This window comes from Ammospiza caudacuta, chromosome 4 (assembly GCF_027887145.1).
Source record: "Ammospiza caudacuta isolate bAmmCau1 chromosome 4, bAmmCau1.pri, whole genome shotgun sequence".
Taxonomy (NCBI): Eukaryota; Metazoa; Chordata; class Aves; order Passeriformes; family Passerellidae; genus Ammospiza; species Ammospiza caudacuta.
Window position 1 is genome coordinate 11,708,927 of NC_080596.1, and position 22,174 is coordinate 11,731,100.

A 22,174-nucleotide genomic window follows, 5' to 3' on the forward strand; every position below is an offset into this window, starting at 1 on the left:
ACACTGAAACCACACAAAAACTGCTGACACTTACAAAACTCTCTCAAAGCAATTTAATGAAAATCATTACTTACTTTTTCAAAACATAATTAAGAATTTTCTTATTTTAGACTCGCATGTCTAAGACCATATAAAATAACAAGTGCTTCTCTAAGATATGCCTTCACAGAATGTGTCTAAGAAGTTAAATTGCTTAAATCTTAAGGTAGGCTATAATCCACTGGTTACAAAAATCAGCCCCCTAACTGGCACATTCAAGCAATTTTTATGCGCCTTTGCACTTTCATAGAAGAGAAACAGCCACCCTCCCATTTGAATGAATCTAGATCACAAAGGCATTTCCTCTTTCCCCTTCACACTAACAAATCCCCCAAAGACTACAGACAAGTTTCCCATCACCACAGGGCTACCAAGGGCAAAAAGCAAACTTAATGAGGCCAAATGGAGGCCTTCTCTTGCAGAAATGTTAATCTCACTTTTAAGAGAAAGGGAGGTAAAGAGAATCACACAAAATCTGTACAAAATCACTTGTAATAAAAACATCTACAGCATTTCTTTTGTCCAAGGTTACCATGAAGGGCTTTAATTCAGAGGAACTAGTGGGAATACTGTTCCTCTTGTTGAAATATATTAATTAGTGTAATATATACAGTTGTCTCCTTTGAAAAGCAAACCAACTGAGAGAGAAACTCGTGAGAGGAACAGCAGGGTCCTGCAAGGACCCGCCCCCAATCTTGGATTTACTCCTCTGAGGATGGAGTCCCAGAAGCTGCCTCTGAAGCTTCATCTCTTTTCATCTTTAAAACAGGCATAAATAACAACGGCATAATCATTAGCAACAGCAAAGAATCAAACTTCAGCAAGAACTGCTATCATTCTTACCAGGCTCTCAAACTAGAAAGGCCAGTTTACACACTGGCATCTAGCTTTAAAATTGCAGATTTTTAATGAAATCCCTAAATATATTTCCCAGGTCTGAAACAAAACAACTGTTAAGACAGTGGTCTTGATGCTGTATTTCATATATGCACATAGTGGATATCCTGATCCCTAGAATATGCAGCAGCATATTGTGTACATATGTAAGTACAATTTCTCCTGTGTGCTGGCTGGTTGACAAATAAGTTTTAGCAGTCAGCAACCACCTCTAAACGGCTTATTTCAGGTGAAATTTTTTTAAAACATGGTTGTAGATACTAGTTTAGATGCTAAAATGTAAGTGCCTACCCCAAAAGACATCACCTCTACCTCGCTCCAAAAATAAAATTATTGGAGGTTGCAAGTTTGTTTTGTGGAAAATTTACTGTGTGCATACAGCCAACAGGGATGTTTTCCATTTCATGTCTCTGATTTACACACTCTCTTTCTGCAGATCTGCTACTGTCTAAAAGATATGGCAGTAAATGTACATATGTTATTAAGAAGTAAAAAAATAGTCTATAACCTATTTGAAAAGAAAATCCACAACACCAGAGAAGATCATTCTCATTTCCATGCACACTGTTGTCACAAAGCTTGTGTAAGTGCAAACATACCAGTCCTTTAATTAGCAGAGCCCTCTGCTACATGAGTTCACGAGGGTTAGCACGGGTAAGAATCATTAGCCTTGTAAGTCATACAACAATTCTGATGAGGCTAAGGGAGAAATAGTAGCCAGTTTATTCTACTGCTGACAGGACCAGGAATAATTGTGTTTTTGTCTCTTCTGTCTATTATACTTCATGTCTTGGTGCACACACGGAGCAAACAGTCAGTGAAGGCGTTAATTTACAAGTCAGTTTTTAGAACCCAGCCACGCTTTAAAGTCATGTTTGTTTAATCACTGCTGCCACCTCATATATACAGAAACGGTGCCAACAGAACCATGTTTTTGACTGCAAGCTTTTTTTCTTAAAAAGCACTGAAAGCACCAAGTTTGATCAAACTGTGACTCAAACTAAATAGAGGCTCCCCTTGCTGTGAGGCCCTTGGTTTTGCTGAACCTAAGGAGCATTCATCCACCACTCTGGCAGCTAGCTAGCCATGCCAACTTTTTAAAGGTGTAAGGAAGACATGGGGAGAAATGAGGAAAAACACACCAGACTCCGAGCCTGTTAAATCCTGCAGGAAACTTCCCACTGAAGTAAAATAATTTCTGAAGAAGGAAACAGGTAAAGGTTTGTGTGGAAAGAAGACTAAAAGAATACAGGAAGCACAACCATTCCAGGTTCTATATATATGTAAAAAGGATGGCTCACCCAAGTGCTCCCCTAACACATTTCCTAACGGTTTCAGAAGTACTGAGGGTTTAGAGAGGTATATTCCATCCTAACTCTCACTAATATACTTCAAGGGTCATTTTAGACACAGAACTCCATCTGCTGTATCAGTGATTACGATTTCAACATGCACCTCACAAAAAACAAAAACAAAAAAAAATCCCCAAAATTTTATGCAACTGCTCTAAACACCACTGCGGCATACTGAGTCAGCAAGAGCACAGTAGAAGAAACACGATGAAATTAACTTGGTGTCCTATCTCCTGTGGCATGTTTGCTTTTCTAACTTGACTGTCCACCAACCAAGTACTTACTACAGCCATAATTGTTTGACTTGTGTGTAAAAATATCACTGAAGAACCACACAGCCCCAGTGAAACCAAAGTAGAAATTCTTACCCAAAAAATCCCACATACAGGCCAAATAGAAAGAAACCCAATACTGGCAAGCAGGTCTATGAAACTTTAATTTCAATGCTACTAAAACAAATATGCTCAAAAAGCACTCCTCTCTTCCCCAAACTGACTTAGCAGCAGAGTTTATTCTTATCTTAGCGATTTAGAAAATTACCCCTCAACTTTAAAGGCTATGAATTTCTTGAAATAAAATCATCTGACTGAAATGTTTCAATATTACTATTTTGTGGAACAAGAGAGAACTGGAAATGAAAGTGTTGCCCATCTCTTGCCTCCTTGGAACCTTTCTCTCATAGACAAGCTGTACTTGGCCCTGGCTTTTGAGTTTCCTTTCTCCTTTCTGAATGGGGGTCGGGGGGGTGAAATATATATTTCTGGTATCATCTACATCTACAGGCAGCCTATCTTTTAAACTGAATTCAAGTGTAAAGATGGTGGTGAAAACATCCTGGGGTCCTAAAAATCAGCATCTATGAAAAAGAACCAGTGAAGCAATGTTATCTACCAGAAACAATGCAACCATAGTTAACTTAGAGTGTTCTAGATCTGAAAAACTGAGAAGCAAAATTGGAAGTAATTTCCAAAGATCAACTAGACTGCCACCATTAAAGTAAGGGCAAAAGTTATTGACACCACTCCTGGCAGATCTTTAAAACTCTTGAAGACATCTTGTGATAGAGATGCTATATCCATCAAATAAAATCGGTTCCAGTGCTTACAGTGGAACTGCCTTCAGCAGAGGGAACAAGAAATAAGCACACCACTTAGTTTCCCTTTTTGGTTTTTTTTTTAGTTCCTTTTTAAGTGTTTGAAACCTTACTACTCCCCTCAATTGGACACTTGTATCCATTCTAATCTAAACCACTCCCTAGAAGGTCCCTTTCCATCTACAAGCTTTCTTCTGATGGCTGGGGTAGCTGTGCTTGGACTCGCTTCATTGGAGCCATGTTTGCATTTAAATGCGTCCCAGAATGGGACAAAATTCTGCAAATTATACATCACTGAGAGAAAGAACCGTTTCACACGGACAGCTCGTCTTAATATACATGCATGCTATCTGTCATTTCTCAGAACAGGAGAACACTTAACTCCTGCTTACCGTGGGATTGACTATAAACCCCAGAAATTTGCATGTAAAAACTGGAGATTTAAGTGCTAATCTAAATTCTTGAACCCAAAATGGAAAAAAAGAGGGCTATAAGCATATATGATATATGCATGGACAGGAGTGTGCCAGTGTATTTGTATGGCTGCACAGGCAAATAAGTAGCTAAGCACCTAACACCTCATATATACGTAATACCTACCCTATTAACACATCCAGCCAGCAGCAATACACATCTCTTTGGGGAACTTGCACCTTCATCTTAGAAATTGCAGCCCAGTCATTATTCTAATGGAAAACAAGAAAGTAACTTAGAAATGTCTCACTTTATTAACCAAGGCTTTCTCTCCTGTCTACATATCCTTAAATCTCAACAGCCATCTCTACACGCAAAGAAGAATCCCCCTAGAAACCAAATAAACAGGAGAAGTGCAAATGGCTTGTTCTGCCTCCTGGTTCATCAGAACTACCTCAAAAGTGTTATTTACTGAAAGTGATTCCTGGTGGGAGGCAGGGAGAAGGGAACTACATTGAATACAGCTTTGTTTTCCACTTGTTAGCATGAGCTGCAACACTGCCAAGTAGAGGGGAAAAAACCTCTCTCACCTGCAAACAAAACACATGTATGGAAGACAGAGAATTCACTTTCTCAAAGTCGCAAAGTCGCTTTTTTCCCATATATCTTAACTACACTGCTGTAAGCAAATGCATTTTCTAATTCCAAATTAAGGTCAGTGGAACAAGTAGTGCCATGGAACCCGCAGTACCACAGGTCTATCAGGAAGAACAAGGCACAGAGCTATTTGAAGTTGTTAAATGCAGTAGTAGTAGAAAGGGTTTAGAGTAAGTGCAATGTACTGTAAATCCAACCCAGTAACAACCCTGAACTTGTACCCTGTGCAAAGCAGATTTGTAACCCTTGAAAATTAAGTATTTCAGTATGGGTAGTACTCCATCACCAACCACAAAATCTGCAATGCCTTAACGCTGGATTCATCAGCCCAACAACAAAAAGCAAGAGACACCAATAAATAAAGGCCAGTATTTTTCAAAGACCACAGAATATTCCAAGAACCCTGTAAATTACTTCACCATATGAAGTACTGAAACTTCATCGAGTTCCCATTCAATAAAATTAAAATATTTATACCAAATCAAGGAATAAGAGATCAAGCCTCCAGAGAAAAATCACTTTTAATTCCATAAATAATATGAAATTTCACTAAATTAGCTGAAAGGAACTGTTTTTCCTTGCAACATAAGAGGACACACTTGGGTAAGAAGGTCAATAGCTCCTGTAGAAAGGCTAGAAGAAAACAGTAGTAAAAGTCTGAGCTCCCCATGCCTCCCCTCCCTTGATATGCTGTAAGACCACAAGCATCTAGGAATGCAGTACAGCACTGGGGGATGCTTTTTTGCCTATAGCCAATCTCCTGTTTCACTCAGCCATTCATTAAATTTCTAATGAAAAGCTTTCTAGTAAAAATGGGGGCTTTTTTGGTTTTGGTTTGCTTAAGCTTTTCTTAAAGTTTCATGTCAAGAGAGGTATTTGCTCACAGACAAATTTTCTGTGGTTTTCAATTGCCTCACTTGGCAAGTAAGGTTCTGAGATTCTTCAGCATCCAAAGTTTTTATGAATTCTGTAACTTCCAAAGGTATAAGAATTTTCCTAGTTCTTCTTCTGTTTAAAAGAATTTCCACTGATAGTCTGTTCAGTGATATTTTTTAAGAAAAACAATTGGTTTATCCATAATATACAATCATATCTCCTTACCCAAATTCCAAGTTTTTCAACAATAATCACTGAAAAATACACTCAATATGAATACAGGTTAAAAAGAGATTTTATCTCTAAACACTTTCAAGTATACAGTTAATCCCTTGGGAAAACTGCTTCAATATTAATTTTATTGAAAGTGTTCAGCTGTTGAAAACCAAACAAACCAGTAAGATTTGTATTTACACTTACTCCTGATGCACATATTAATGGGAAAATAAGAAGCTATATTAATGCATTATTAGTAAAAAATATTGTCATTGACCCCCATAACAGATGTTCCACTTGTGCTAAAGAAAAAAAATCATACTACCTTGTATGTCATGTTGGCATAAAATACTACTGACTTCCATCTCATTGTTTTGAAACTGCTCTCAACTGACAGTAGAATAAGGAATCAATTCTTTCTCCCTACAGTTAGTCAAGAAACATTTTTAGACTCTGGAAAGACCAATGTCATAAGATCATATTTTGCACACAATTGAAAAATAATTGAAAGGTAAAATGCAGCATATATAATGAGTGCAAATAAATATGAGCTGCCTGCTGCTGGTCAGTCCATTAGTAGTTGTATTTTGCAGCATGTTTAGGAAAATTAATTTATATCCCTTCTGTGCTAATCAAAGAGTATGTAATTAACTTTCTAAAAAAAAATGTGTCATTTTATTCAGTTCAATCATTTGACAGCACAATTTTTTAAAAAATTGTATTTTACCAAAACCCAAACGTCTGGAATTTGGAACTACATGTTTCTAGTGTTCCCTCTGGTTGCATTTCAGAAAAAAAATGGGGGCCAGTTATTTAGAAGGTACATATTTATACAATGTAATTCTTCATGAAATTTTTGTTTTATTAAGAACCTTATTTCGCTTTAGGAAAGAGCAGTCATTCTCTCAGCAAAGCAGCTGAAAGTAAAGTAGCAACATATAAATGCCCCCTTCGTAGTGCCTATGGAAAGTGCATGCTCCCATCATGAAGCAGCCCTGCAACCTCCCTCAGTGTGCACACAAGTGCTGCTGCTGCTCTGGCATAATCTGCACAACCTCAACAGGTGGGGAAACCTGTAGCCTTGCTACAGCACTTGTAGCTTTGCTGGGTGGAATATCTGGGTCTTTACAGAGGGTAGCTGCTCTTTGTTATAGCTCCCCTGACACAAGACAAAAGGAAAAAGAAACTTGGCATGTAACTAAATTTTAATTTGGCCTAATCTTTCCAAATCCTAAGTGGTGACTGTTTTGTAGTACACATTGAGAGAAAGGGAGACCGATACAGCTAAGGCTGGAAATATTTTGAAAATTCATCATTCATAAAAGGGGTTCCATGAACCTCTCCTCACAGGTCACGACAGATTCCTTGCAGACTTCAAACTGATGGCTCTGTGTCACCAAAGTTCTGCTTGAGCCACTTTTACTCAGCAGTTTCATTGGGTTTAGCCTGAGCTGACAAATCACAGACTCACAAAAAGATTAGTGTGTCTGAACAGACTGCAACACAGAGGTGCGAGTATCCTTCTGTGCCATCTTTTTCAGGTGCCCAAGCAATCTCTCTTTTTCTCTGCCTTCACTGGCCCTTAAACCATATTGCTGGAGATGCCTATTTGAGGGGATAGCTGACTCCTCTTGAAAGATAAAAGCTCTTTAGAACCCACAGGAATTTTCAGAAAGGGTCATAAAAATTTTGGCTGCATTAGTCCCTGTCCAAGTGCTATGACTGGTAACTGCCTGAGTTAAACAATTACAGTTCATGTCAAAGCATGATTAATAGCAACATAATAGTATCATACCCACCCCTCTGTTTCTGTCAAGTCCCACATTTTACAAGACAAACACAGAAGATGAAGCATATTTAATGAATGCAAATTAACATCAACTGCTTGCTGCTGGTCACTACATCAGTAGTTAGTTGTACTTTGCAGCATTTTTAGGAAAATTACTCATGTCAATATGTGGCCACCAGGTTACTAAGACAAACACAAACTACATGTCTGGGAAAGAAAAAACTCAGAGTATAATTAAATTTTGCTTCTAGCAAAAGAGCAATCCATAGGAGGAATCAGAGCTCAGCAACAGTTGCTGTCCTTCCTGCTCTACGTCAAGCAGGAAATTAAAGAGAGAAAGCACTCACAGTGACATGATCAAACAAGGAGGGGTGATTAACAGGTTTTGAAATTATTCAAGTCCATCTGTGTGCGCTTAGGACCTCAGCATTAACTTCTACTACAGAGCATAGGTCTGGACAACCTAACATCTTTCAACAGAGGTAACACAGAGTGTGAGAGATCCTATGGGTTTCAGGGAACACTGCTCTCACTACAGAGGAAACCAGCACATGCACTATTTCCATGCTTCTGCCTCTGTAGTCCTGCTACCAGACCAGAAGAGAGTGATGTAGAATTGGAGTTACAATCAGTGCCTTGCTTAGAGAATACTTTACTGCTAGCTCCCACCAGCCTTCATCTTCCTGTAAATCCCCTGTCAGCACCCTCTGTCAGGGCAACATCCAGGCTATGCACTCTGCCTGCTCACCACTTCCCAAAAGCTGAAAATATGCCATGACTATATGCATCATCTGGGAGACACCCCATAAATAAGGGACACGTACCCACCTTGTGCCACTGGTTGCATCCCCAGGTCATCTGTCCCTTAAGCCACTACATCTGGATATCTTAGAGGAGTGCACATCTTAGATGTGCTTCAGACATCATACCCCACAGACATGTCCCTTTTATTCCTTCTTGATAGGACTTTCATTTGCTCAGTTTTGAGGAACCCTTTTAGCAGATTACACTTCAACATACCCTGCTGTCATCCACTGCTCAGACTGAGTGAGCAGTGACCTGGGATGAGACCGAGATGACCTCTAGAACACCAAAATGTACCCTAAGCTAACCTCTCCCAGAGGCTGCAGAGAAAAGCTGCACAGAAAAAACATTAGATGATTTTTTCACTATTTTTCCTCTTTGAACTGTGTCAGTCATTAAGTCTTCTTCATTATCTCTATAACCAAACCAGGCACCTCACCACCCAACTGCCTCACTCATCACTGCACTGCAGTGGCCTCACCACAGAGACTGTGTGCAGCTTGGGGCACCTCAACAGGACATCAGACTATCTGAGTGTCCTGCAGACAGAACAGTGAGAAATCTCAAGGGTAAGCTTTATAAGGAGCTACTGGTGTCACTGAGATTGTTCAGCTTAAAAAAAAGGGAACATTTGCATTGAGCAAATAATGACTTTTCAAGCATAGCATCAGCAAAGTGGAGAATGGAGATCTAGTTCACTGAGTCAAAAGAACAGACTGCCTTGAACACAGGGAATCACCTCTCACCCAAGTATGAAAATCTGTTGGAGTAGAAACACACACGCATAGGCAGACTTCAGTCATGTTGGTAAGAAAACTAAAATGAAGGTCCAGCTGCATGTAGTGGTCTTTCTTTCCTATCCCTCAGAACTCAAATTCTGAACATTTCTGTACAATTTTTAGTGGTTTTATCTAATCACTTCAAGCAATAAACAATCCTCAGAACAACACTCCTTGGTCTGTGAACTATGAATTAAGATGCAAGAATATGTAATTTCTCCATGCAGATAAGTTCAGTAAATTTTGCTATTCAGATTGTCTCCAAGCGCAGCCAGAATTCTTACAGTATTACAAAACTAGTTCAGTATTCCTAGAAATAGATACAGACATAATGTTCTTGCTCAGAGAGTGAAAAGACTAAACAATAAACTGAATGGCAAATGAATAAAAAACACTGTTTGTATCATGGAAAAGAACTATATATCAAACCTAAAGTAGATGGCAATGGTTGCATACATAAACAGGCATTCCCAAAGAACCAACAGCAAAAAAAAAACCAAAAAAACAAAGATTAAAAAACAAAAACAAAAAACACAAACAAAGAAAAGAAAAAACCCCCACCAAAAAAAAACACCAAAAAAAACCCAACACTGAGGCCACACTTTGCTCTCAGATTCCAGAGTAACTAATGATTTCAGTTAAAATCTTTGGGATTACTAATGTGCCTGAAGCAATAAGCAATGTACATGTCCATATCAGGCCTGATTATTGTCAGAGTATTAGTTAAAAGCCTCTTTTCACCAACAGTAAAATGATGTTTGGATATCAGAAATTGTGGTAGCAGAAGCAGCTACTTCTATGTATAGGTGATTTGAGCTGACAGCGTGTTTCAGTTCTTACACTACACATTGAAAACAGATTAATCTCTCCTTATTATCCTAAAGCGGACTTTAATTGCTTGAAATACATAAAAATACCACCTTCTAGCAGCAAACCAATTTTAAGAGATTAAAAAAGTGAGGATTTCAGTCTTGCTCTATTTCTCTGTTATTGTTGGTAGTTCAGTTTTCAAGGCTCACACTTCTTTTTAATTGGCCACTGTAATGGCTTATGTGCAGCCTCTTAATTGAATGTGATAAAAAAGTCCTTCTACCACACATTAGGACATGGCTCAGCATGGAATTCAAACTAAGGAAATACACAGAGCTGTCCTAAAGTGAAATCCACAACAGTCAGACTTAAATACTAATCTCCCTTAAGATTAGTCTCCCTACATTAAAGAAATACAGTGCACTTACATGCTTGCTTCATTGGAAAAACAATTCATCTTCACACAGAGAAACCTTTCCAGCCTTCTGCAAACATGGCTGTCATCATTACAAAGACACCAACTCTAAGTAAGTATTGACAATGGCTGTCTAAGCACTGGGTCATTTGAAACTGATGCCATACCACTGCATTTTTCAGTCTCTCTGATTCATCAGTATTCAGTGTGCCCTCTCCTAGGAACCACTTGGGAAACTTATTCAAGATTATCCTCACTGAACAGAGATGTTTTCATAAACACACATAGATAGCTACAGCACACGCCATGATCCAATTCTGTGATAACACTGCATTTTTAAGTGCCAACTAAAGCCATTTCCTGAGCAGCTTATTATTAACTGACACAAACAACTATCAACCATGCACCAAGACAGAGAACAAATAAAAGCTGAGTTCAAGCTCACCACTGCCATAAAGATCACCTTAACAATGACCCCACTTTGGTCTACACTTGAGTCTGTGTGCACACAGCACATTTCCTGCTACAATGACCAAATTAGTAGCCAGAGAGTATTTTTACTGAGAAGGCTATCCTGTCTGAAAGGTGAAGGGAATGAACTAAATACTGCATTAATCACCTCTATGTCAAGCTGCAGTGATAGCTCCCAACACATGTCTCCCTTCAATTGGCAGTCACCTGCAGATCAGCAGTGGCACTGAAAACACTGAAGGAGCATTTGATAAAAAGCACCAGAAGAGCTCAGAGTACAGAGACTGCAGCCAACACTGAACAGCATTTCTCACAGCAATGCCACTGGGCATCATCTGGATGTAAGCTCTGTGACTGGAGAAGAAAATATTAATACACAGGCTCCTTTTAATCCCCTGTGGCCATACCCCTGTGCTCAGGTATCAAGGCTTCCTCTAAGATCAAGGGAATCTGAACAGGAGCTTACTCAGATACTGAGGAAGAGGAGAAGTGCCTTCAAGCAGCTGGTTTTCATATTCTTAAGAGATTACAGGAGGTCCCAGCTGAAGGAAATACCTCCTCAACTTAAGAGGCACACACTTTGACTTTCAGCACTGCAGTCCTCTGCGAGGACCCTACCATCATCCAGCTGAGGCGCTGATACACAAGAAGCCCCACATCATTTCCTAGCAACAAAACTAGTACTACCAGCACAAGCAAGACCTTTGTAGCCAGCTATGACTTTAACCATAAATATCTTTTTAGAGTGTTCAGTTAGTGTCCTTCAAGTTACAGGACGCCGTTCTGCTTTCAGATACACAAATCTGTCACCGCTGCAATGGCAGCCACACCTCTGATAAGATATTTTGGTCTCCAATTTTCAAAATCATTTCCTGTTTTTAAAATTTCATTTGTGTTCCTCAAACACAGGCCTCACTTCTCCCCACACCCAATTTTATAAAGATATTTTAAATAGCAGTTTTCCAGCACAATCTTAAGCACAGTGTGCTGAGAAAGAGACTACACTCAAAGAAATGTAATTCATACCCTAAATCTTTAACATATACTTGTTGCATGATTTTTTTCTGTGCTTTTATATTCTGAGAAGGAATAATAAACATACTCAAATGGGAGGAAAATAAATGGAGGGCGGGTATTCTTAAGATGGCATAAACTGTGAATGGTAGAATAGCAAAGGTCTTAAAACTACAGTTTTAAGTCTTACTTTCTACAGTCTTTCTTCCATTATATTTACAGCCTTTACTTTACAGCCCCGTACTCCTAAGAGTACTAAAAGTATTTAAAAGGGTAGAAAGCACCAAGTTCATGAACTTCTTGCTTAAGAACAAAAACAAAAACACAAAGAAAGGGAGACAAGGAAAACACTCGGCTCTCACAAATCTTTGCTGATCAGGGAAGCACATCCCAGGTACCAAGAGACTGAAGCTGTACCTGGCACAAGCCTGTTATTTCAGCCAGTAGAAACAGTGGATCAACCACCTGGTTTTATGCAGGTTTTCCTTGCTGAGGTGAGCTGTGCTGTACACTGTGGCACCGTAACTTAGCAGGCAGCCCGCTGTGTGTCCAAGACAGGACAGAGAGTGACAAACTACCAAAACCATCATACTGCTAAATATATGCACTGGTATACAGTCCTGTGTACTGCATTAAAAGGAGGACCAAGGTTCAAAGAGAAAGATCATTTGACATCCTTCTCCTCACTGGTTCCTCAGCTGAGCTTGTAGAAGAGCCACAGAAGGGGAAGGGAAGATGCTTAGAGAGACTCATTAAGAGTCCATCATCATTTCATACACAGTCTTCTTTACAGCCTCCCCAAGAGAGCCTGTTAATCTGTGATCCACTCTCCCCTGTAATTCCAACCAAAATACATCAGCAAAGGTAAACATCTATGAAAAAAATTTGCAAGTCATATTCCCAAAACCCCAATTTTAATTCCTAAGCACCTAAAAAAATACACAAATCATTCAAAGTTTTCTAATATAATTACCCAATATATTAATTACAATATTATATTCATGCATAACCAAACTAAAATAATTCTAATGGCTAACTAACCTAAACTGAACTAAAGGCACTTCATCTATGACCTTAGGAAATAAAATCTATGCTTTCTTCATATTTGTCAACAAATTTTAAGACAGTGCAGAGTAAAATATTATTGCTTAAAATATGCATTGCTTCTTGGTTGAGCATGTCTAAGCAGAAGTCACTGAAATAACTGTACTAATTTTCAAAGATTCTAAAATAGAAAGTAATATCCAGTTTTATCACCTCTGTTATTACACTCTTTCTTCATTCCATTTATTGTTTCTTTGCCTTACAAATGGCTGCCTTGCTATCTTTGGTAATTATAAGAACATATATTTTCTGTCTAGCAAAAAAATTTAGATAGCTGTGTAGCAACTTCACAATTCTTCAAAGAGTTTAAAAGGCATTACCATCATCATCTGTTTCAAAGCTTTCCCAGCACAAGAAGAAACAGTTACATGCAAACATGCATGCAAAACTCACAACTACATGTAAATGCCTCCTTCTATAAACATAGATCTGCACAGATAAACAAGAAACAATTTTAGTAAAACTCCAACACCATGAAAAAAAGACCAAGGGAGGAGCAGACACAGTAAGTTTTGAAGTGTTCATCACAGACAAAACTGTCTAAGATATTTTGATAGCTGTTTTAAGGATAGCACAATGATCAGGTTTTCTTCATCAGCACAACAGATGGAACAAGTAATTTGCTTCACAAACGAGGAAATTGTAGTCTGCCTGCTAAAAATTAGGTAATCTATGGAAATATTTCAATACTAGATTACTTCAGCTAAGGCATGCCTATGTACTAGCAATTTCTTGCACTGTATGTTCACCTATTTACAGAGCAGAACTTATTTTTAGCTAAGGAGGCTATTTATACGAGGCTGCAGCACTTATTTACAAAATTAAGGCAGATCAAAACAACTTGTTGAGTCATGAATGACTACACACTTGAGTTGTGAACCACCTGGAAGGAAACACTTGACAATGATGGCCTAGATACATTTCCTTCAGAGACCAGTAGTGTGCATCAGATGATCTCCTGGAGTATCAACCTGACCAGCACTTCTAAAGTTGCTCAAATCTACAGGGGCAAAAAAAGACAGTATTTACACGAAAGGGATATAAAAAAACTTGCACGTTCAAGTTGGACGCTCCGTTCTGAAAATTTGTCCTGACATTTATTTTGATTAAGCTCTTACAAACAGCTGGTTCTGCTTAACTTAATCTCATTAAAAGTCCCAAGCAGACGAATTTAAGCAGGCCCTGTTCTGCTGTAAGTCTAACCTGTAAAAACATGAGAGTCCACAAGTTTCCAAACAACAAGCCTTCAGCATCGTGTTCACTGGTGTGTATCTTCTAGCTGCAGTTTTAGTTGTATTGAGAGAGAAGTGTTTCTCTCAGCCTGTGTTATTCTATGCCTTCTTACTTCTTACTTGCAGTTTTAAGTAAGCAGACAGATTTCCTTTTTTGTGGCTGACTTAGGAAATCAACAGAAATGATGAAGGGGAAAGGTGCTCGGTGTCGACCAGCCCTCCCTGAAGAGGCTGCAGTTAGCAACATGACTCAAGGTCTGCAGGCATTAAAGTGTGATGGATGATTTCACCAGGTGGCTAACTTGAACACATTAGTTACATGATTTTATTTGGTAACCTAAAAGGCCCTATAAAAACAGCTTCTGTCAGTCATGCTGCTTTCAGATTTAGTTGGTTTTTCCCTGTGCTAAGTATAGACAAAACAGGCAGGTAAGCTGCAGCCAGTAAATATAGAAGGGAGAGGGAAAGAAGATGAGTGCTGGAATGCAGGTTTATCAGGGCTGTTCTGGCAGTACACTTCCAAGAACTCACTAACCTTTAAGGAAAGGGACAGCGGCTAAGTATAGCTAAAGAGAACTCAATTATACAAGCTTTAGAGACCCTTTAAGGAAACAGATGCGTATATTTCCCAATTTAAGAAAGACAAGAAAAACCAAAACCTAATTCCCACAGACACTGTTAAAGATATACAAGCTATACACTATACAAGCATTATTCCAGAAATAGGCGTAACAGCCACTTCTCCCACTGCAACACTCACAGGACTTGAAGAGCTTTGACACCTCAGCAGTTCGAGATGGACCAGCACCACAAATAAGGAAACATAAAAACACACATAAGAATATATATATGTAATATATAATATTATCTTCATACATTGTAAGAACAGTTAGTGCAGATAAACAAGCCTTCCTTCTAACATGCCTTGTTTGACATAACTGCACAAGTCTGAATTTAGTCAACTCAAGTCATAGAAAAACCTTTTGTTAATAACACTTTTGCAGTCAAGCCAACCTTTGCTACAGCACTGCTGGGATCAATAATATGACAAAGGAGAGAAATCTGGTGCAGTCCACTGTCAATCAGTTCCCTTCTGAGCCACACTGCGTCTCATTCATCATGCTGCACCCCCTACTTCCTTGCCCAGAGGGAAGGAAATTAAAAGGTCACCCCTTAGCCAATAAAATATATATTTAGCTATTTTGTGGGGAGGAAACTATCTTTAAGCAGTCATCCAAAGAAGACAGACTACCCAGAAGGTCGCATGCTGCTGCACATCAATAAGCATCTTGATCTAGGAACTGAAATGAAAAATATCAAACCACTGAAAGTATGAAAGGGGGACTCAGAGATCTGTCAGAAAAATTATGAAATTAGAGCTGAGCACTGCATTCAGCAAATAGATGATACAGAGATGGCAGAAGTAAGTAGTGCTGGGAGCTAGGTTAAGATAGCACACTGAAATTTTCAGTAACAGAAAAAAATTCACTTTGGATACTTTTCATATATATCTACATTTTCTCTTAGGTCTCGCTACTGGTAAACACATAAGTCAGCTCCTCTTTTCTTTCTTTACCTCTTCAGTCTTTCTTTCCAGGACTGCTTCACTGTAAGTATAATAAAAAAAATTTAAAAGAGTAATACCCTGCTGATACCTATTTCGTGATTCTTTTAATCCTGAAAATTGCTTTCTCCTCCATTCTTTCAGCCTCACTAATTGAAATGCTCCAGGGAACAGTCCTTGTGGAAATAAGAAAGAGCACCTAAATTGTACTTGCATTGCATGTCAAAACAAACATTAGATGCTTAAGACAACAAAAATAGCACTGGGACTCTAAGAAAATACACTGATTTTTCACTATCCATGCTGCTATCAAAATACATACAGCAGATTCATCATCCTACTGAAGAACTGTAGCCATAGAACACAGTTTTTGCACTGGATCTATCATAACCAAGAAAAAGACCAATTGGTATTCTATATTCCCTCAAAAAAAACCACCCTTGGCTTATGGCATTTCATCCTGAATGAACAGGTTTATACACATGCAACTACACTGAAACAAACCTGATGGCAGCAAATTGCATTGTGAAATTGGAGGTACTTCAAATGCCAAACCATAAAGCTCTCTAGGACTGGAACAGAGAATCAAGATGGCACGATCACAAAAACAGCACAAAATAGCTGGCTAAGAAAGAATGACCAGAGCGTCTGTGGAAAGAGTTTGAAGCTACAGAAAGGGAAAGAGTCTGTGAAGGCCCTGAAGTCACAAGAGGAAGAAAAATATATGTTTCCTGATGGGAAATATACAAGAGAAAGAACAAAGAAACATTACCTGTGGCACTGAAGAAAAACAAAATAAAATTTCCAGTCAACTTTGGCAAGTATGCAACACTGAAGTTCAGCTAATGTTCTGGGGAAGAAAAAACCCCAAAACAAATCTCAAAACCTACAGACCCCATAACTTTACATGCAAGTTATAGTGAACATACATACACAGTGTGTTGTATAGCTATACAGTTAAAGACATCTCTTATGTAACTTACACTTTGTCATTGCAGAACTAAAGAAATGTGTGCCTTTAAAGAATAAATTCACTATAAAGCTTTTCCTAAAAATAGAAAATGGGGGGAAAAAAGTGATTACTTCCTAAAACTGGGCACTGGTCAAAAGGGACCAACATAATCACCTGCCAGCCTTCCTGCTGAGAAAGCTTGAACTTCTTGTACTACCAGATTTCATTCCTACTCCCGCCAATTTCATGTGACTCCAGAGCAGGCTCTGAGGATCACTTACACTATGAGACATCATGGCACAGAACTGCATATGTCCATTTTTGTTGAAGTCTACAGGTACATTCACATGTGAATGACATTGGGATGAGGAAAATCTGAAAGAATCTACAAAAAAAATTTCTTTAAATTCTGTTGAATGAGGAGTATCCCTGTGCCTTCTGTATGTGTTACTCTTCCCACAACTGTGTAATTCTTGGCACTTAGTAAGAAGTACCCAGCATGGTGCTGGACTGTTCCTCATAAGAGCTGATTATGCTCCCACAGCCACTTAGAGGAAGATTTAGAAGTATGAAACAAGTATCTACACACCTACATTTTCTCTTCATATTTTAAAGTAGAAAAACATCAACTTAAAAAATACACCTGGCAAATGAAAATTAATTTATTATGCTTAAAATTATTTCAGCCACTCAATTTGCCTCCCAGTGCTATGTGCAAAAGGCCAACTACCAGCAGTGACTGCAGCAGCAGCTAAAAGCACAAGATTTACACTGGCACTCTTATTAGAGCTGAGGTAATTTAAGAGGAATGTCAGCACAAATTTACTTTTCAAACTTTATTACTCTGCTTTAAGAAGAGAAAGAATGCTTGCTATTGTAATTTTTAAAATATTTACAAAATCTTTGGTAAATGGTTTTAGTTGCACAGAATTAAAACCAAAACTCTAACATCACCCCACATTGTGTTTCTTTCATAAGAAAACAGAACTAAAGAATAAGAAAAATCACATTTAGTGAAAATAAAGTTTTCAAAGAGAAATGTGATCACTCTTCACACTAGCTGAAATTCAAGGCTACCACTGAATTAAAAGGAGCCACATGGAGACTGCCCTGCAAGCTGTGAGCTTGTGAATCTGGCTTCCAATAGGTAACTGAGCCAATTCAAACCCACTTTGAATGTGCAGGTTCCAACCATAGAGAGGCAAAAGGGGATGAAAATCTCAAGCTAATCACATCTACGCCAGTTGCATAACTTTAATCCTGAACCAGAGGCCACATTCTCACCCTCCTGTCTGTAGATTGAGCTTCCTTCTCTTCTTTTGGCAGAGAACAATGTAACCTACTTTTAAATAATCTTTATTCCTCTTTGAAGAGAAGGATGAGGGGAAACTGTCCTGGTGGCCATTCAGTGGTGACTTTCTCTCACAACACAGAGACATTTCAAAAATCACCTCTGTATCATGGAGGCCTTCCAAAGTCATCTCTAACAGACATGTATTTTATTATTACAGAAACACAGGAAAGAAACAAAAGTTGAGCAAAATACAGAAGCAAAAGGGAACCATGTGAGAAAGAAGCAATGTACTCTTTGGCTTTGCAAACAGCAGGCAACAGAAAAACCACGGATGTACCATGACACTTTTTGAACATAACTGTTTGTAACAGCAACATTAAGGATTAAAACAAAAGCCCATCTTGTGCAGCCTAAAAGGAGTTATAACAGAGGGAACCAAATGAAAAAGCAACAATTTATTTGCTCTATCCCCTCCTGCTCTGCCTGATGCCTGCAGTTAGGAAGGCACTGTCCTCAGGTGGTGGTGCCACTCAGCCCCTGCTCTCTCAGACAAGGCTCCCAAGATGATTCCATTTTGAGGTAGACACCTGTCCACTGGCAACAAGCATGAGAGCATCAACTGCAAAACGAGGCTACCACATGGCAACAACTTTCAGTCACTACAAAACTTGCTTCCAAATTGAAACAGCTACCAAGAGGTGAAAAGCTCCATATCACATTTCTAATCCCTCCTCTCTGCAACTTTTTTTTTTTTTTACTTTGTAATGATTCATGTAAGTTTTCCTGGTCTTATAAAACTTGCTCCCTTGTATACATTCCCCAAATCGCTTTGACTCTCATGTAATAAGGATTTTTACAATGCATGTGAGAAATATTCTGTTGCTCGTTATCTATTTGAAAACATGTACTTAAGAAAAAAAGGTCAGATAAAAATTGGTATAATGTGGAGCTCTAGTGGTAGTGAAGAAGTAAAGCAGCATGTAACACCAACCACGAAAAAGTAGATATTGACCTTAAGTAGGAAAACAGTAAGCGAAAATATGATAACAGATGGATTTAAACAAGGAAGAAGAAAGAGGGAAAGAGCTTAGCATCAAATTAAACATAATTTCAGGCTCACAGAATGCATCATTGCAAACAACATGATGAGTAACTCTCTTTTCTGCGCACAGACTTGCATCTTGTAATTCACTGGAGTCAAGCAACAGAATAAATAAGAACAGTTTGCTTATGTTAGCCTTAGAGAAATATACATATATATACTACAGCAGGAAACCAGTGTTCCTTACGAAAACTAACTGGGAGTAATTCTATGCACTCTTTTTTAAAACCAATCCAAGTCACACATTGCCCTTCCCCATGATAGCTGCGGCAACTCCAATACCAGCAAGCGCTCTGTTCTCAGCTGTATCATAACAAAAATAAAGCACCAATCACTAGGCAGCTTTAACACTGAGATTCAGCAGTCCCTTCAGACTGATGAGTTTGACAGGAATTGAATCCTAAACCAGGAAAGCTCCTTCCTTATATACCAGTACTATCACACATCCTGCTGGCAAGCATTATCAGCTTAAGTCCTGTTGACAGTCGATATTCTACCTGTAAAGGAGATGGTTTTTCAAACAGAGTGAGAGGACATGCAAAGCATCCTCTGCATCTATTGTGCCTCATCACAGAGGATGCTCGAACTCCTACATTCCTTGTGAAACACTGGCATTATTTTCTTAACTTGTAAGATGCTAGATAAAGTTGGATGTAGGTTAGAAGAATTTTATAAAGCTAAAACAACACTGACAGTTATCAGACTACCACAAAGGAGCACAAAGACCACAGAAATATTGCATTGTGAATGTACAAACAACTGTGCAGTATTAGAAGGGCCCATTTCCAAAGTCAAGTGGAAATGTGCACAAACACACATGGTTTTGAACCTTCAGTAGGAAAAACCTGCAATTCCTTCCTAGGGAAACTGCTTTCCACCAAGACTACAGAAAAACAACACTGTAAAAGACTCATGTATATATTACTGCTAACTTGCAACAGACCCTCCACCTATTTCAATCTATGTTATAAATCGTTCAATATTTTTGCTAGGGGCTTTTGCTTCACTTCCCAAGTTGAGTACACAGTGCCTTGATTCAGTACTACCCCATTTAAAACAATATATTTCAGCTGTTAGAGTGGATCATGAACGTCTTCACAAGTGTTCTTGTTTGGCAACATCCAGCCTAATGAGTGGTTTTCATTAGCATTAATTCCAATCTAGAGCCACAGTGACAACCAGTTATTTTCTGGTTTCGCTGCATTTTTACATCTTTTGCACCCAAGGAACAGCTGTTGATTGAAGAGGCATTCCCTGGACCTGATTTAGTGTATTTCAAAAACATGGGATATCAAACAGCCCAGAGTTACAAGCCTCCGAGAGGAGATTCCCGAGCTGTGTGTGTTACCTGGTGGGCAGTTGCACTCTGGAGCCGCTTCTCTCGCTACTCGTATTTTGGCCAAGTGCTCGTAGGATTTCTGGGGGCGAGAGAAGCAACATGAGGGCGGGCACTCGGCGAGGAGCTTGCCCGCCACAGGCAGCGCTCCCGACCGCGGTCGCACTCTGGAATTTACCGCTATGCCCGGGGCTGCGCAACCAGCGACGGCTCCGGGGCTCGGACTCGGCCTGAGGTGTCTCAGTGAGCTCAGCACCCCACAGGGACACCGCCAAGCCCGACACCTGGGGGCTCTCGCTCCGCGCCCAAGTGACCCCGCTCTTGGCGCCGGCTCCACACGCGCGGTGCAGAGGCGCAGGGACGGCCGCGAGTCACCCATGAGAGAAGCGCCTCAGCAGGGCTACCCCCGATCCCCATCCCGCCGCTCCAGCAGCCCGGGGCGCCCCCGGCCCGCTCCTCCCCCGGCCCCGCCGCCCCACGGGGTTCCGGGCTCACTTTCCCGCTTCTCCCTCCACCTCCCACCCGAGCAGCTCGCCCCGGGCCACCCTCCTCACGGCCTCGGCCGCCCGCCGCCCCGAGCAACCCCCATGCCCCCCACACGCACACCGCACGCAGCGGCCACCCCCGTCCCGCACACCTGGGCGAGAAGTCGCTCCACTTTCTCCTGCATCATCGCGTTCAGCTGCTCCAAGGAAACGCCGGGCAGCGGCGGGAGCGGGGCGGCGGCAGAGAAGCCCCCTCGGGCGCCTTCGATGGCCGCGACCCTGGCCTGGAGGTCGCTGGTCCGCACCCCCAGGTAGACGCAGGAGGCCGCGGCCAGCGCCGAGAGGAGCGCGGCCAGCGCGGAGCCGACCGGCCCGGCCCGCCGCGGGCAGCGGTCCCCGCCACAGCCGGGCTTCCCGAGGCCGGGCTTCCCGCTGCCATCCTGTCCTGCGGCTCTTCGGCTCTTCCCCAGCGTGCTCGCACACCCTTCAGCTGCGGCAGCTTTGATTTCCTTTCCTCCGCCCCCCATGGAGGCAATTAGTTTACAAACAACGATAACAAAAATAACAGCAACGAAGTAGGAAAAAAATAAATAATAAAACGGCAAAACAGTTATTTAACAGAAGAAAAAAAGAAAACCCGCGGCAAGTAGAAGCAAAGCCCGCAGCCGGCTGACACACTTTGAAGGCGAAGCGGCGGCGCTCCGCAGCCCGCACCGCACGGCGCACCGCCGGCAGCGGGTCGCGACCCACCCCGCGGCAGAGGCGGCGGCGGGAGGCGGGGGCGGCGAGCCACAGGCCGGCAGCGGGGCTGGGTGCGAGGCGTGCCCCCCGGCTTCCAGCCGCCCTTCGCAGGGAGCAGCGTGCTCTGCGAGTGCTTATGCCACTTGTCAGAGAGGTTTTCAGGCGCGGGGCGGGAAGCGCCCCCCCTCCGCCTCCCGCTCCCCTCCCCGCTGCCGCCGCCGCCGGAGGACTTGTTGCTCCCGCTCCACCTGCCTGCCGGCGCCCAGCAGCCGCGCCGCGCCAGGCGGGGAAGCCCGCAGGCGGCAGGCAGCCCGCGCTGCCCCGCATCCCCGCCCTCATCGGCATAATTTATTCACCTAGGCGGAGGGGCGGCCTGCGGGCCGCGGGGGCTCTCTTTGCATAATGCATGCACGGCCTGCTGGACATCAGACTCACAAATTAGGAGGGCGAGGGTCGCAGAGGCCCCGGGAGGGGCTCCCATGCCGGGTGGTACCGGGGAGGGGGCGGCGAGGGCAGCTCCGGAACACCGAGGGAATTTACGGCGGTTTATGGCTGGGCTGTCATGCCCACGGTGCGGGCATAAAGCACGGGAGCGGTCCGTTGTCCCGTTCTTTTTTTAAAGTGCGGAGGATAAACGTGTGTAACTCACCCTCGCAGGCAGGCGACGTGAGAGCTCACTTCCAAAGAAGCAGCGTGCACTAACCTCCTATTGTATGAAGGTTTAATTTTAGCCAGTTT

General features: G+C 41.3%; 1 protein-coding gene across 1 annotated transcript in view; it reads right to left on the minus strand.

Annotated features, from left to right (window-relative positions):
* Window positions 1–21,222, minus strand: part of COL25A1 (collagen type XXV alpha 1 chain) — a 291,973-nt gene extending 270,751 nt beyond the window's left edge. The window contains exons 1-2 of the mRNA XM_058803801.1: window positions 20,848–21,222; window positions 20,223–20,292 (exon numbers count right to left, since the gene is read on the minus strand). Coding sequence (XP_058659784.1) covers window positions 20,223–20,292; window positions 20,848–21,222 — 445 coding nt within the window. The remainder of the gene's footprint in view (window positions 1–20,222; window positions 20,293–20,847) is intronic.
* Between the last annotated feature and the right edge of the window lie 952 nt (window positions 21,223–22,174).